At 44.2% G+C, this 15,705-nt stretch overlaps 1 protein-coding gene across 1 annotated transcript in view; it reads left to right on the top strand.

Annotated features, from left to right (window-relative positions):
* dnah5l (dynein, axonemal, heavy chain 5 like) overlaps nucleotides 1–15,705 on the top strand; it is a 48,366-nt gene that overhangs the window by 18,214 nt on the left and 14,447 nt on the right. Inside the window, exons 37-69 of the mRNA XM_038696913.1 lie at nucleotides 123–276; nucleotides 451–561; nucleotides 688–843; nucleotides 1,012–1,140; nucleotides 1,543–1,758; nucleotides 1,851–1,997; nucleotides 2,076–2,248; nucleotides 2,370–2,440; nucleotides 2,515–2,622; nucleotides 3,183–3,370; nucleotides 3,937–4,131; nucleotides 4,308–4,442; nucleotides 4,949–5,006; nucleotides 5,278–5,409; nucleotides 5,916–6,133; nucleotides 6,668–6,802; nucleotides 7,004–7,180; nucleotides 7,363–7,452; nucleotides 7,614–7,748; nucleotides 8,112–8,213; nucleotides 8,416–8,583; nucleotides 8,705–8,911; nucleotides 9,336–9,428; nucleotides 9,848–10,084; nucleotides 11,118–11,183; nucleotides 11,701–11,841; nucleotides 12,623–12,754; nucleotides 12,965–13,075; nucleotides 13,462–13,616; nucleotides 14,217–14,338; nucleotides 14,696–14,925; nucleotides 14,998–15,156; nucleotides 15,237–15,393. Of these exons, the coding sequence (XP_038552841.1) occupies nucleotides 123–276; nucleotides 451–561; nucleotides 688–843; nucleotides 1,012–1,140; nucleotides 1,543–1,758; nucleotides 1,851–1,997; nucleotides 2,076–2,248; nucleotides 2,370–2,440; nucleotides 2,515–2,622; nucleotides 3,183–3,370; nucleotides 3,937–4,131; nucleotides 4,308–4,442; nucleotides 4,949–5,006; nucleotides 5,278–5,409; nucleotides 5,916–6,133; nucleotides 6,668–6,802; nucleotides 7,004–7,180; nucleotides 7,363–7,452; nucleotides 7,614–7,748; nucleotides 8,112–8,213; nucleotides 8,416–8,583; nucleotides 8,705–8,911; nucleotides 9,336–9,428; nucleotides 9,848–10,084; nucleotides 11,118–11,183; nucleotides 11,701–11,841; nucleotides 12,623–12,754; nucleotides 12,965–13,075; nucleotides 13,462–13,616; nucleotides 14,217–14,338; nucleotides 14,696–14,925; nucleotides 14,998–15,156; nucleotides 15,237–15,393 (4,808 nt within the window). The remainder of the gene's footprint in view (nucleotides 1–122; nucleotides 277–450; nucleotides 562–687; nucleotides 844–1,011; nucleotides 1,141–1,542; nucleotides 1,759–1,850; nucleotides 1,998–2,075; nucleotides 2,249–2,369; nucleotides 2,441–2,514; nucleotides 2,623–3,182; nucleotides 3,371–3,936; nucleotides 4,132–4,307; nucleotides 4,443–4,948; nucleotides 5,007–5,277; nucleotides 5,410–5,915; nucleotides 6,134–6,667; nucleotides 6,803–7,003; nucleotides 7,181–7,362; nucleotides 7,453–7,613; nucleotides 7,749–8,111; nucleotides 8,214–8,415; nucleotides 8,584–8,704; nucleotides 8,912–9,335; nucleotides 9,429–9,847; nucleotides 10,085–11,117; nucleotides 11,184–11,700; nucleotides 11,842–12,622; nucleotides 12,755–12,964; nucleotides 13,076–13,461; nucleotides 13,617–14,216; nucleotides 14,339–14,695; nucleotides 14,926–14,997; nucleotides 15,157–15,236; nucleotides 15,394–15,705) is intronic.

Raw genomic sequence — 15,705 nt, 5'->3', positions numbered from 1 at the left:
AAAAATGAAAACAAGCATGTCAGAAAGAATGAAATGGAATAAAAGAAGGAAAAAGCTTGGAAATGTCAGTGTGAAAGATCAGTGAGGGAATGAATGAACGTCTGTGGTCCTGCCTCCTGCAGGTACAATGCTCCGTTCAAGCCGTCCATCCAGCTCTGGGTCCAGAAACTCTCCAACACCTCAGAGATCATCGAGAAGTGGTTGTCGGTTCAGAACCTCTGGATCTACCTGGAGGCCGTGTTCGTGGGCGGAGACATCGCCAAGCAGCTGCCTCAGGTCACAAACAACACTCAGCAGTCTGATCATATCATCGACACGGCTGTAAACCACGTCACCATGGTGACTTTGGTTACAGTGTTGTTGGTGCTCAGTTGGAAAATTTCTAAAGTTTTTTGTTCACCGTGTTATGTGTGTAGTTGGAACTCTAAAGTTTGTCTTTATCTCGTCCAGGAGGCCAAACGTTTCCAGAACATTGACAAGTCGTGGCAGAGGATCATGCAGCGAGCACACGAGCTTCCCAACGTGGTGCAGTGCTGCGTGGGAGACGAGACGCTCAGCCAGGTGCCGCCCACGTGCCTCTGAGCAACACGACACTCACAGTACTCTGCTATGGTTGTTAAACATGAGACTGTGTCTGTTCAGTCTTGATTCAAACCAGGATCATCTTCTTCTTTCCTCCTCCTCCAGTTGCTGCCTCACCTCCTGGAGCAGCTGGAACTCTGTCAGAAGTCTCTGTCAGGTTACTTGGAGAAGAAGCGCTTGGTGTTTCCTCGTTTCTTCTTTGTGTCTGACCCCTCGCTGCTAGAGATTCTGGGCCAAGCCTCTGACTCGCACACCATACAGGTAACACACAAGTGATACACAGAGCGTAGAAATACAGTTAAATACATAATAAAGTTTTATAAATGTAGTTTTTTATTATCATTTAGGTTCCTTTTCTAAAATACATACCATTTCTGTTCTTATTTTCTTGCTCTTAGCTTCCTTCTTGTGGTGTTATTGTTTTTCTAGGCTCATCTGCTCAGTCTGTTTGACAACGTTAACAGAGTTGTTTTCAGTGAGAAAATCTACGACCAGATCGTCAGTTTTCAGTCTCAGGAAGGAGAAACTGTGGATCTGAGCCAGCCTATCCTGGCACAGGTACACAATCATGTCTAACTGTCTTTATGTGGACTTTCCATTAAAGCTAGGGTAGGCAGTTTATTTCAGAAGCATATTTTGTTTTATCTAGCAAATAGTTTTAGTCTGTTATCTAGCCTGTTGTTCTAACCTAAATCTAATTTTAACATTAAAGTGCCCTTGTGAAGATTGGAATATTTACGACTTTGTCATCCCAAACTGGTAGTAAAATAATAATAAACAGAAATTTGGCTGGTGTGCATGCATGATAACAGAGGTTGGTGTTTTCTACAACTTTATTTAGGATGCCAGATAGCTGCTAATAAAAACAGTCACACTGCTTTGTTAAATTTTTGTCCACTGAAACATGTCTCATTAGTATGGATTATATGTTGCCTCATGAAGGAGACTTGTCTCTTCCAGGGGAACGTGGAGGTGTGGTTAGGACAGTTGCTAGCAGGCGTGAGGCAGACCCTCCATGCTATCATTCGTCAGGCCTACCTGGCCATCAGCGACCCGGGCCTGAAGCTGCTGGAGTTCCAGTCTGCGTTTCCAGCTCAGGTTGGCCTGCTGGGAATCCAGATGATCTGGACCAAAGATGCAGAAGATGCGCTCGTCCTCAGCAAGTCTGACAAGAAGGTGATTTTATTTAGAAATAAGAGCAGAGTGGAAACATCTTTCACTATCATGAAGATGATCTCCGCTCACGGTCCCCTCTCATTGGCTTACAGATCATGCAGACAACCAATCAGAAGTTCCTGGACCTCCTCAACGAGCTGATCGATATGACGACCAGGGAGCTGAGCAGAAACGAGAGGACCAAGTACGAGACGCTCATCACCATCCACGTCCACCAGAGAGACATCTTTGACGAGCTGGTGGGTGGACGGAGGGATGGATTGAAAGATGTAAAAAGATGTAGTGTAATATTTTCTGTTGTGTTTTATCTCCATCAGGTGCGTCTGAACGTGCGATCTGCGTTGGACTTTGAGTGGCAAAAACAGTCCCGGTTTTACTTCTTGGAAGAGACGGACAGATGTGTCATCCAAATCACAGATGTGGAATTCATCTACTGCAACGAATACCTGGGCTGTACAGACAGACTGGTCATCACCCCGCTGACCGACAGGTACACAGACACCTGACACATTAACACATCTCCAACTGCTGGCTGATACCATTATTGAGACGATGCCTTCGTTGCCCTGTCAGAGCCAAAAAAGTGAATCCTCTTTTGAACATCTGTCCAGGTGTTACATAACTTTGTCCCAGGCTCTGGGGATGAGTATGGGAGGAGCTCCGGCCGGTCCGGCAGGAACAGGTAACAGTATTTGTCTCTTGTGACAGCAATATTGACTTAGTTCCATGTACCACTAATTCTGTGTTTGAGTCCAGGTAAGACAGAAACCACTAAAGACATGGGCCGCTGTCTGGGGAAATATGTGGTGGTTTTTAACTGTTCGGACCAGATGGACTACAGAGGACTTGGACGCATCTACAAAGGTGTGAAAATGTGTGTGTCATAGCGCAGTAGTGTATGGACGTATTTGGATTTCAGTCCAGTTCAGATTGGTTCACATCTTTGGCATTTGAAGGGGGCAGATCTCTTGCTCCAAGAATAGTGTCAGGGACAAAATCCTGACCTACTTTTCTGGTAACGGCACAATCGGAGCAAATTTGGGTGCCCAGAGATGTTCATATCATTGACGGGGGCAGTTGTTCTGCCCTCTTTGCTGCTGGAAACAGAGTGAGCATCATGTTTCAGCTGTCTGATGGATTCAAGGAGGAGATCCAAGCATAGACAGTCAATGCAGAACAGTCGACAAAATCCACTTAGACTACTTGTCTTCCTTTTCAAATAAGACATTTCAAGAAGACTCAGGTCCTGTAGTGACTGACCACTGATAAAACAGATAGAGATCCAAAAATTACAGTCAACAGGTAGAAGCTAGACATGGTGTCCAAACAAACATCTGAGCAACCAGATGTAGACAAAATGTTACTAAACTAACACCAGAGGATCTACTGGGACAAGTCCACCAATTTGTTGTGCGTCTCTGCAGGTCTGGCCCAGTCCGGAGCCTGGGGTTGCTTTGATGAGTTTAACCGCATCGAGCTGCCGGTCCTGTCTGTCGCCGCCCAGCAGATCTACATCGTCCTGCAGTGTAAGAAGAACAAGAAGAAACAGTTTGTCTTCACTGACGGAGACGTGGTTGACATGGACCCTGAGTTCGGCATCTTCCTCACCATGGTAACGAAGCTCTGAACCTAATGATGCACCTGCATGAGGATTTAATGTCATTCATTCACAGAACTATTACAGAAACTGTAAGTGATGTATCTGTCCCCAGATACTCATGAGTGAATGGATTTTGTTTTGAGTGCAGAGCGAGGATAAATGAGGTTTTACAACAAAATTAGGCGTGTAAATCGCTTCCCTTGTGAAAAGGCCTAAAGAGTTAAAAAATGTAAACTGCAGTAGGCCTACTGTTCAGCAGTGGGTTCTAGAAATGAAACACCATAAAAACCAACGACAGAGTTCTACAATACCATCCGTTCTAATCGGAGATCTATTTAACTCCGTAAAAAAAAGAAACCTTATCTACCACAGAAGAATCTGCAATTGTAGAGCTACATCAGACCCAGTCAGAGTGCTTTAGAAACGAACTACCTTAGAATCTGACTTCTAGAACTGATCTATCTTATAACCAGTCTGAGCTTTAGAACTTAAGTACCTCTAAACCAGAGTTTGGTTTGAACTAGCGGGGAACCGACCACAAAGTTTCAGACTTTACCTGTAACTTCTTGGTCCTCCAGAACCCCGGTTACGCCGGTCGTCAGGAGCTGCCCGAAAACCTGAAGATTCAGTTCCGCACAGTAGCCATGATGGTCCCGGACCGGGCCATCATCATGAGGGTCAAACTGGCCAGTGCAGGTTTCCGTGACAACCAGGTCCTCAGCAGGAAGTTCTACACCCTCTACAAACTGTGCGAGGAGCAGCTCTCCAAGCAGGTCAGACTTGATACTTCAGAAACACCACTCCTCGTGTCCGGCAGGACGCTAGGCTGCCAGATTCTTATAATTTAGTCACCACAGCAAAAAGACTTTGTGTCTCAGTTTCAGTGCGATCTTCTCATTTCTTTCAAAATGCTACAAACATACATAATCCCATAATGTCTTTATAACAGGTCCATTATGATTTTGGTCTGAGGAACATTTTGTCGGTTTTGAGGACGCTGGGAGCTGTGAAGAGATCCAACCCGTCAGAACCAGAGAAGACCGTGGTGATGAGGGTCCTGAGAGACATGAACCTCTCTAAACTGGTGTGTTTGTTTTGTAGTAACCTACACTGTGGAGAGAGAGGACTACATGTATAACTATATGTATCTGTAAAACATAAACAAGGCTTTTGTGTTGTTTAAGGTTTTATTAGTTATGAGCAAGCTATTCTGACAGTTGGCCACAAGATGACTTTTGCTGGCTTCATTGTCAAATGTGAGCAATGAAAAGCAACTGCAGTCGCCGGACGCAGCTGCCTTGCTCCTGCGAAGTTTTGATGTCATGTGACATAGTTACGTTTTGCAGCACCAGCATGCATCATGCTAAATCAGCGCTGCTGATCGCCGCAAGAAGTGAAACGCACCTATTGTTACCTGGTCACAGAGGCATGCTGGGAAATACACATTTACCACCTTGGAAGGAGGATAAAGCATGTATGCTGCTACTATTCCTGTATTTTGTCTCTGAGCTTAAAGAGTTGAAATATTTTATGCTGATTATTAGTGACATTTTCACAGCAGTAACACAGATTCTCTCTGGATCTCTGCAGGTTGATGAGGATGAGCCTCTGTTTATGAGTCTGATCAACGATCTGTTTCCTGGTATTGGTAGGTTTCTATCTCTCTCAATACATAGCAAACTGCAACACACTAACACAGTCAGTGAATGTGATCCACAACATCCGTCTGCTGAGTTTCTAATCAGAGTGGTTCTGACTGTGGAAATGAACACATGAACATTTTCCAAAGTGTCCATGAAGTGACTGCTTTATTCTGCAGCTGTCTATTTTGTATGTATTCATATTCTAGTCACAAGTTTAGTAGCCACTTACTCCTAAAAAATATTTTAAGAGTTTTTTATCCTCCCCCTCCTCTGTAGTTCTGGATAAAGCAGGGTATCCAGACTTGGAGTCGTCCATCTTCAGTCAAGCTCAGCAGGCCGGTCTCATCCCTCATCCCCCCTGGATCCTCAAACTGGTTCAGCTCTACGAGACGCAGCGAGTCCGACATGGTACGGATCATTTGAGACAGAATATGAAACTGTTGTATGGATCAAATAAAATCCTGATGATTTATCTATTCTTAGAGAACATTAGTGGAGATAAACATGGTGTTATAGAAGAGGTCATGGTGGTATTAAAATCTGGAGAGCCGATATGCATTTCTAAACAGCAGGTGCTTTCCATCCTCCTACTTATGTTTTATTTCTACACATGACCAGCAAAACAAGGTGGTATTCAGTACCTGCTTTTTACCACTAGATGTCAGGTTTCTCACACATTCATGTTTGGAATTATACTAACTCAGAACATTTAATAAAACATGTGTGCCTGATTAAATCAAAACTTCCAGGAAATTATGAGTTTAAGGAGGAGTAAAATAAAGTTAAACTGTTTTATTTCTCTACATGACCTATAAACGATAAACTCCTTCTGAAGAATAATGGAAAAATGACTGCAGACATGTCCAGCATCATTACACATCCTCAGTGGAATAAGTACAGCTGTCCTCCTGCAGGCATGATGACGTTGGGCCCCAGCGGAGCCGGGAAGACTGCCTGCATCCACACGCTGATGAAGGCCATGTCAGAGTGCGGCTCCCCACACCGGGAGATGAGGATGAACCCCAAAGCGATCACGGCCTCGCAGATGTTCGGCACGCTGGACGTCACCACCAACGACTGGACCGACGGCATCTTCTCCACATTGTGGAGGAAGACTCTCAAGGCCAAGAAGGTGGATGCATATTTTAGCTTCCAGACATGGTTTACCTGAATGTTTAACCTCTTTCAAGTCTCATTTTCATGTCTTTCTACTACTATAAAGCTCAGGAGAAAATCAGTAAACAATCCAGACCCTAAACTGTACAAACAGTAAGAGATTTAATAATTTAATAATGGTTCTGAAATAACTATATCTGAATTAGTGACTAAATAGGACAGCTTTTGTTGTTGCACCTCAGCTGTGGAATAACCTGCAGGACAAACTCAGACTTTTTTAAAACTGATTCTCAAAACTTTTAAGTCTTTTATAACTTGATTTAATCTGGATGATATGTATTGCATGTGTGTATTGATGTGTTTAACTTTTTTCCTCCACAGAGATAAAAGTGCATAATTATAAGATGAGAATTAAGAATTATTAATAATTAGTAATTAATAGTTTTTATCATATCTCAAAAGTTGCAAAGATAAATGCATCTACAAAGTGAGAAGGTAAACAAAGCCACAGCAGGACATGTACAGTATGTCAGAACTTTGTGTGTCTCAGGGTGAATACATCTGGATCGTGCTGGATGGTCCGGTTGACGCCATCTGGATCGAGAACCTTAACTCCGTTCTGGACGACAATAAAACTCTGACGCTGGCGAACGGCGACCGAATCCCCATGGCTCCCTGCTGCAAGGTGACCTCACAACATCTGTCTGTCTATCATGTTTCAGTGAGCAGGTTTACGTGACCTGAAGCAGCCGCTGTCAGCCAATCAGAGTCCAGTGTTGTGAGAACTTGGGATTCCCGATCAGTATATTTTAACTTAATCAAACAACAGAGCCAGAGGAGGTTTAGAAACTAAAGTGAAGCCACGTCTTCTGTGTCCGGCCTCCAGATTGTCTTTGAGCCCCACAACATCGACAACGCCTCCCCGGCCACGGTGTCCAGGAACGGGATGGTGTTTATGAGCTCCTCGGTGCTCGGCTGGAGCCCCATCCTGCAGGCCTGGTTACAGAAGCTACCGCACCAGCAGGCCGACGCCCTGAAACTCTGCTTCACCTGCTGCTACCAGGTCAGGAGGACGAAAGTCGGGACAGCTTTTCAAATTAGCATTTTTAGAGATTTCAAAATTACAGCAGAGAGAAAATATATGGTGTGGGTCTCTTTGTAAATGTTCTCTGTCTGTGCACTGAAGAACAACGAGACAGAAGAAAAAGAAAAGCTTTGTGATGTTTTTTTCTGTTCCTCCTACAGGACTTGTTGGACTTTGTCTCCACTGCTGTGTCTCCTAAGATGCAGGTGCTGGAGTGTATGTACATCAGACAGACCATTGACCTGCTGCAGGTACGACGCAGGAGTGAAACACAGTAAACACAGTAAAAACCTTCATTGAAAATCTCAGTAAATAATTCCTCCCCCTAGCTTTTTCTTTACGAGGCCTGATGTTTGTGGTGTCGCGCGTCATTCTGCGTTTGTTTTTGTTTTTTTCACGTTGGTGTGTTCAGGGTTTGCTCCCAGCAGCGGAGGAGAAACAGGGTTGCCGTGGCGATGTGGGTCGGCTGTTTGTGTTTGCGGTGATGTGGTCTCTGGGGGCGGTGCTGGAGCTGGACGACAGAGCCAAGATGGAGGCCTTCATAAAGGTGTGTGTGTGTGTGTGTGAGAATCCTTTCTGTCTGTTGATGCACTTCGTCTGTCTGTAGGTGGCGCTCTTGTCTGTGGAGAACACTCACATTCTAAATACTCCTTGTAAAAGCCTTCTACTTTTCACATGTAGATCTAAGCATCCTCTAGGCTGCAAACATTTACCTTCAGCTGACCTTCTACCTCTCATTCAGAGGCCCCAGAGAGCCAAGAGGTCACATGACCATGTTCAGTAATGCAATTATAGAATTCACATTACAACATTTTTCTTTAATCTATGAATGATTTTAAAGAACGTCAGTCACCTGATTGCTTGGTCATTTATGGGGCGCTAACGGGTCTTCTTTGTTGTGTTTCTGAAGCGCTTCAGCTCGTCTCTAGACCTACCGCACACTCAGGACGACCAGACCATCTTTGAGTTCACCGTCAACGAGCAGGGACAGTGGGAGCACTGGTCCAACAAGGTCTGTGGACACTAAACTGTGTCTTACATACATTTACAAACGTGTCTCCTCCAGACTCACAAACACAGAGCACGTGGTAGGAGGTCCAGGACACTTTGACACACTTCAAATATCCTGCATCGTCAGAAGGTTCTGGTTGTCTTTGCAACCTGACATGTTGGGTATTTGGTTTGAGATCTTAACCACTAAATTAAATGCGCAGGTCCCAGAATATGTCTACCCCAAAGACCACATCCCAGACTACTCGTCCATCCTGGTTCCCAACGTGGACAACGTGAGGACGGACTTCTTGATGCAGACCATCGTGAAGCAGAGGAAGGCCGTGCTGCTGATCGGAGAGCAGGGGACCGCCAAGACCGTCATGATCAAAGTGAGGCACCCTGCTCTCAAAGGGCCACGTCACTGACTTCTTGCAGCATCTAGAGGCCATTAGAGAAAGGTTAAGTTAGCTCATGCTAATGCTGTGTGTGTCTCTCTGGCTCCCCCTGCAGGGCTACACCAGTAAGCTCGACCCGGAGCTCCACCTCAGTAAGACGGTGAACTTCTCGTCGGCCACGCTGCCCAGCATGTTCCAGAGAACCATCGAGAGCTACATCGATAAACGAATGGGCGCCACCTACGGGCCGCCGGCCGGACGCAGGATGACGGTCTTCATAGACGACATCAACATGCCTGTTATCAACGAATGGGGAGACCAGGTCGGCTTCAGGCCCTCTCTGATTGGCCAATTTCAGCTAGTTTCCTTTCTCCTTCTGTGTCTTGTTTGCTTGTCACTTATTTTGAATTATCATAAAAATATGATCCGGTCTTTACTGGATTTTCTACTGAATGGCTCCACAACAATTGAATTAATTAAATATCAGATTATTGAAATGTAAATTTGCTTGCACTTCCAGAAATAACATCAATAATCTATTTATTTTTATTATTATGTAATTTCTGCTCTCCTCCCCTCAGATCTACACAAATAACCAGTGGGTCTTTGGCACTGTTGTTTTTATTATAAACCTCCACCTCACACGTCTATAACCAATCACATTATTGAGCTCCACTGTTCCCCCACACTTTAGAATAAGCACCTATCAGATTGTTGTATTTGTCCCCGCCCCCTGTCTCCCTCAGATAACCAATGAGATTGTGCGTCAGCTGATGGAGCAGGGAGGTTTCTACAGTTTGGACCGTCCAGGAGAGTTCATCACTGTGGTGGACGTTCAGGTAACAACATGGAGGCGACACCTGCGGGATCATCAAGCTTCTTCTCTAAAGTCACTTTTATTTATTTATTATTTAGTTTCCACTTCACGACGCCGGTGTTTAGATTTCAGCTTGGAGGTTCAGTCTTTTGAACTGTAGTGGAGCACAACTCAAAGGTCCACTTACTACATTTTACTAGAGCTTTCAACCGCATGCACTTGTCATCAAAGCCTGGAGATTTTTTGGTTGTGTACCCACACAAGTACACATTGTTTGTTCTGTATTTATTGTCAGTAAGATTTATATTTTCTAAAGAGTATATTTTAAGAAAAGTTATTTGAGTTAGACTGTTCTGGTTCAAATGACCCCTCTCAGAATCATTAACAGTATTAAAGCTGGATGATAAATGACTGAATGAAGAGTGTAATAACCTTTAACAGCTGGTGGCGGCCATGATCCACCCGGGCGGCGGGCGGAACGACATCCCGCAGCGTCTGAAGAGGCAGTTCTCCATCTTTAACTGCACGCTGCCCTCCAACTCCTCCATTGATAAGATCTTCAGCACTGTGGCTCAGGGATACTTCTGCCCAGAGAGAGGCTTCCCCGCCGGGGTCTGCGACCTCGCCGCCACCCTCGTACCCACCACCAGGCGGGTGTGGCAGGCCGTGAAGGCCAAGGTAAAACATTCCTGACTTCTTTCTTAGATGCTCACATCTTGTGCCTGATTTGTTTTTGCTTCTTTCTGTAACATAAAAAACCTTTTGTTCTTCTTTCCTGCATTTTATTCAAAATCCAGTTTTTCCATCACTCTGAGTTTTATCTAAAGAGTTTAATCTTTCTCTGCTCTGTAGATAATATAGATGTTGTTCAGGAAAATTATTTGTTGAAGCACGTTTGAGTCATAATCCATTCGTGGCAAGAATATGTTAATCTTTGGTTGTTTGTCTTTTCTTTTTATGATTTTTTTCTATTTATTGTGTGTGCTTCTATTTAGAATTTAGAAAAGTTTTGTTAAAAAGAAAATCAAAGTACAGTAAAAGTACAGTTGACTTAAAATAATGTGTTAATGGAATAATTAAGACTCCTGATGTAAGCTTCTCACAATAAGTAACACATTTAGTTATTTAATCTCACTAAACACTAAATGAAGGCACAGATCAATAAAAAGTCATGCGTGCGTAAAGCTCCAGTCAGGAGAGGTACTTAGATAATAACAGAATGAAACAATATCTAATCTAGTTTTTTATCAGAATATTTGGTAACAGTCTGCCTGCAGAGAGTTTATAGAGGGTTTGTAACAATACAACAGCTCATTTGTTCAGTTGATTCAATAATTCATCGGTTTGACAAATAAAAGCTATAAAACATCTTGGTTAGTGTATGTTCATGACTTGTCACATGTACTCGTATATTGATAATCTGTTAAACAGCTACAGATTAAGTGAAACAGTTAAAATGTTACCCTAAACTATCTGCAGGCAGACTGTCCAAATAAGTTAGTATCACTCCCAGCTTTTATTCTGAAGGCCAGATGTATATCCCAGCGGTACAGGTTTATAACTTACTTCTTTCTTCTACTTGTTTTGCTAACCTCTGCACACACAATCATTTGTCTATAGTTTGACCCTCAGTGGCCTCCCTTTCAGCCACCGGCTGTTGACCAGATTCAAACAAACCTAATGAAACCTTCTCCTCTCTGCGTTTCCTCAGATGTTACCGTCACCTGCGAAGTTTCACTACATCTTCAACCTGAGGGACCTCAGCAGAATCTGGCAGGTAGAAAACACACATCATTTAGTCTGAATACCTCTGAAGCAAAACACTTTCTGCCTTTTCTTTCTTTAGAGGTTCTTCTTTTCTTGAGTGTTTCCACTTTTTTACTATTTAGCACTATTTTACACCCCTACATTTATCACTCTGTAGTTAAAATAGTTTCCATACCACTGACGGACAGCACATTTGTGTCAGTATCATCTAAAACGTCTTGAAGTGTGTATGAGCCTAACATGTCTGACCTCTCAGGAAATCAGTCAGCTGATCTGAACACGTCAGCAGTGTAATGCAGCAGTCAGACATGTGAACACATAGATCATCTTACACTGTTCATTCTGCAGTATGAGGACCTTTATTTTGGTATTTCTGAACATCAAACGGCTAATACTTTTGCAACTGAGTAAAGTTTTAGATGCAGGTTTCACTTGTCACTGTGTGTTATTGATTAGTTATTGGAACACGTCCCAGTGTGTGTCGCGTTACTGGAACACGTCACAATGTGGGTCATGTCGTATTTCAGGGGATCCTGACTGTGACGTCTGAGGTGTGTCAGAGCTCTGAGCTCCTCTCTGCTCTCTTCCACCATGAGTGTAGCAGAGTGATCGCTGATCGATTCATCGACAGCAGCGACAGAGAAACCTTCAACAGCATCATGGAGAAGGTGTGTGAGGTTTGGTTTATGCTGTGTTTTAGTTTTTATATTGATTTCATACTGCTGATAATTTCATTCCTGAAAATATTCTTCTGCTACAGACTTCTTAAGACGCTCGAAATGCACAGTGAAATAAATACATACACAGTATAAATATACTATGTATCCACACAAAAGTAAAAATAGGAAAGGTAATAACAAGGGGAAGTGCAATGAACAAATTATGGTGCCATGCATGGATAATAATACAAGTTTCATATGACAAAATGTAAAAAAACTGCACAAACAAAATGTAAAACTGTAATATCCCAGATCTGAACAGAATACATTATATTATCAACCTAATATGAAAATGTGCCTGTTGTTCACCAAGATATGAAATCAGCACAGAGCGACACAAACTTTATCCAACAGAAAATATCTAATCAAATCATAAATCATCATATGAAAACAAAAAGGTGTAATAAAGGGAATGAAAGCATCAGCAGGTGTCAGTCAAACACCTGTCAGACTCTAAGTGGCTCCTTAACGACTCACTGCACACAGTGTGATAATGTGGTAACATGATTTGTCCTCACGGAGCAGCTGTGACGTAGCGTTACACTGTATCTTCTGTGCTACATCACAGGTGGGTGTGGTCACGAGCACCACAGGCTCGTGCAGCTTTTTGTCCTCCCTTACTTTCCTGTGCTGCATCATGACATGTTTGTGGGTGATGTTGAAGACAAACAGTGTCTTCAGCATCACCCACAAACATCCAGTTTCCTTCTTCTAACCCTCCTCTCCCCAGATCACAGTGGAGGATCATGGGAGAGCTCTGACTGAGCATGCTCAGTGGAACAGCTGCTTTGTGGACTTTCTGCGTGAAGCTCCAGAGGCGACGGGAGACGAACCTGAAGACACCGAGCTGGAAGCTCCGAAGGTCCTCAGCTCAAACCAGTTCATTCATTGTCTTATTTCTTTTGGTTATTATTGGGTTTTTATTAGAGTAAATCACGTTTTTTGTGTCATTGTGGTCAGAATGTTTGACTTTCTAAAATGTAAACTGTCACACATCAGTACAGTAGTATCACAAAGCAGACCCCTGATCCCTCTGATGGTTTGGACCTGTAATAGTTGATATGATTGACAGATGTATGAGCCAATCCCGTCACTGGATGCTCTGGCAGAGCGGCTGTCTGTTCTCCAGCAGCAGTACAACGAGGCAGTGAGGGGCGGAGTCATGGACCTGGTCTTCTTCAAGGTAAAGGGGTTCATCCAAACCACAACTTCTTTTACCTTTTTTTTTTTCCTGTGCAGCTTTAAGATGGACTAAACACTCTGGACTTTGTTCACATCTTGATGGATATCTGCTTTAAACAAGGAGGGAGTCAGACGCTAACACACAAAGTAGCATTAGAAGCTCTGTAATTGGCTAATTTTTGGCTTGCTTGCGCACCTGATGAATACCCAGATACTGTCACGGCGCTGTGGTCAAATAGATCAAACAAACCAGCGAGGCGGTGACGTTCACATTAACACTTTAATAACTTTTAAAACATGCTGCTCTTTCTGCTTTATAACAGTCATCTGTTGGCCCTCTCTGTTTTTCTATTGGTTAACGACCCTCTCTGTTTGGTCCAATGGCAGGACGCGATGACCCACCTTATGCGGATCTCGCGGATCCTGCGGACGCCGCAGGGGAACGCCCTGCTGGTCGGGGTCGGGGGGTCGGGGAAGCAGAGTCTGACGAGGCTGGCGTCGTTCATCGCAGGATACCAAACCTTCCAGATCACACTGACCAGGTCTGAAACACGTCACACACCTCCATCACGACGCAATGTGTTTGTTGTTTCTTCTCGTGTTTCCTTGATCTTGTTGTGGAGCCAAGCAACTTATTCAACAAAACAAGAAATTTTGAAAATTTGAAAGGCTGCACAGTAAACCTGCAGCTCAGAACAAATGCAGTACGGACAACTGTGATGTGTAGAGAGACACAAAATGTTACAACAACCTCCTCAGAACTATTACGTAGTCACTTAGCACTGCAGGCTTGACACATTAACCGGAGGCAGTAGACTGCTCTTTAGGCTGCTGTTGAGTTACTCTTTAATTAGGGAGTCCACAGTAAAGAGACGACAGGTGCTACAAAGGCCCCCACCAAACTCGAACCTTAAACCTCGGGCCACCAGCTCGACCAGTTTATCTTAACAAATTTTGTTTGTTTTTATTTTGTGTTTGTGAGTTGGGGAGGGTGGAGAGGATAAAGAAAGTACAGTACATGAGTCTGATGTGTCTGATGTTGAACCCAGCAGCAGCTACACTGGAGGCATTGATCCAAAGGTGAATGTTTCTGGTCATCCACACAAATATCCACTCAGGTTATTGGTGTGTGTGTCCTGCAGGTCGTACAGCAGCAGTAACCTGCTGGAGGATCTGAAGGCCCTGTATCGTATCGCTGGTCAGCAGGGAAAAGGAGTCACGTTCCTCTTCACCGACAACGACATTAAGGACGAGTCCTTCCTGGGTACCTGACCGTCTAAAGGCTGCGTTGTTACAGCCAGAATAGGAAATCATTTTACTATTCTTACTAGTGGGGGAGCTAAAACAGTATAGATTGTCCTGAAGGTGGTGCTAGAAAGACGGTCATGTAGTTTTAAAGTGTAGTTTTTTTCTAAATGGCTCGTCCTCAGAGGAACAGGAATGTCATCGATAAATTACACAAACATGTGCCTGTTAGATTTTTCAACAATTTTGTCCTGATGATGGAGGAAGAGGTCACAGTGATTGGAATCATCCTCTGGAAACCATGAATATCCATAAATATCTGCCCAGTAGTTGTCTAGTTTGAGCTGCTTCTGAACAGTCTGCGCCTCTCCTACAGAATACATGAACAACGTCCTGGCGAGCGGTGAAGTTTCCAACCTGTTTGCTCGTGACGAGCTGGACGACATCACTCAGGACCTGATTCCTGTCATGAAGCGACAGCACCCTCGCCGACCTCCCACCTCAGAAAACCTCTACGACTTCTTCCTGTCCCGCGTGCGGAGCAACCTCCACGTCGTCCTCTGCTTCTCGCCTGTCGGGGAAAAGTTTCGGACTCGTGCCTTAAAGGTGAGTTGAGCTGGATCACGTCTGGTTGACTCTGTGTACTGTAGGAGCACCTCTGACCTCTGACCTGAACAGTTCCCAGGCCTTATATCTGGCTGCACGGTGGACTGGTTCCAGCGCTGGCCTCGGGACGCCCTGGTGGCCGTATCGCATCACTTCCTGTCTCAGTACCAGGACCTTCGCTGCTCAGAGGATGTGAAGCAGAGCGTGGTGGTCACCATGGGAACCTTCCAGGTAGTGCTTCCTGTGCATGTGGTCAGGTGTATAGTACCAGCGTGTCCAGCTGACTGATCACGTGACCTCTGTACCTGCAGGACCTGGTGGCTGAGAAATGCGCAGAGTATTTTGAGCGTTTCCGCCGTCAAACGTTTGTGACGCCCAAATCCTACCTGTCCTTCATCGACAGCTACAAGGTCATCTACGCAGAGAAGATCGCTCACGTCGGCACGCTGGCCGAGCGCATGAAAACGGGTAATGGGGTCGCGGTTGATCTTGTTCATACTTGCTACTCATACTCAAATGTGTGCTGACTTGAAGGTGGAAAATCTGCCGTCAGAGCAGATCACGTTAAATATGGAGATAACGGAGCGCACAGTCGCTTCTCAAAGATATTCATGGTGTTGATCTCTGTTGTTCACATGAAAACTGCAACAATTATTCAATCAATTGGTCCATAGACAGAAATGATAATGAAATGATCGTTGTTGGTCATTTTTTTTACCAAAAGTTCCTTCATTTGCTTCTCTCAGTATTTCTTTGTCAGACACTCAGTTATCAGATCAT

Source organism: Micropterus salmoides, unplaced genomic scaffold, assembly GCF_014851395.1.
Source record: "Micropterus salmoides isolate LMB-PRFRI ecotype aquatic unplaced genomic scaffold, ASM1485139v1 Ms_hic_scaffold_1, whole genome shotgun sequence".
NCBI lineage: Eukaryota > Metazoa > Chordata > Actinopteri > Centrarchiformes > Centrarchidae > Micropterus > Micropterus salmoides.
The sequence above is the reverse complement of the archived record's forward strand: the minus strand, read 5'-3'. Positions and strand labels throughout refer to the sequence as shown.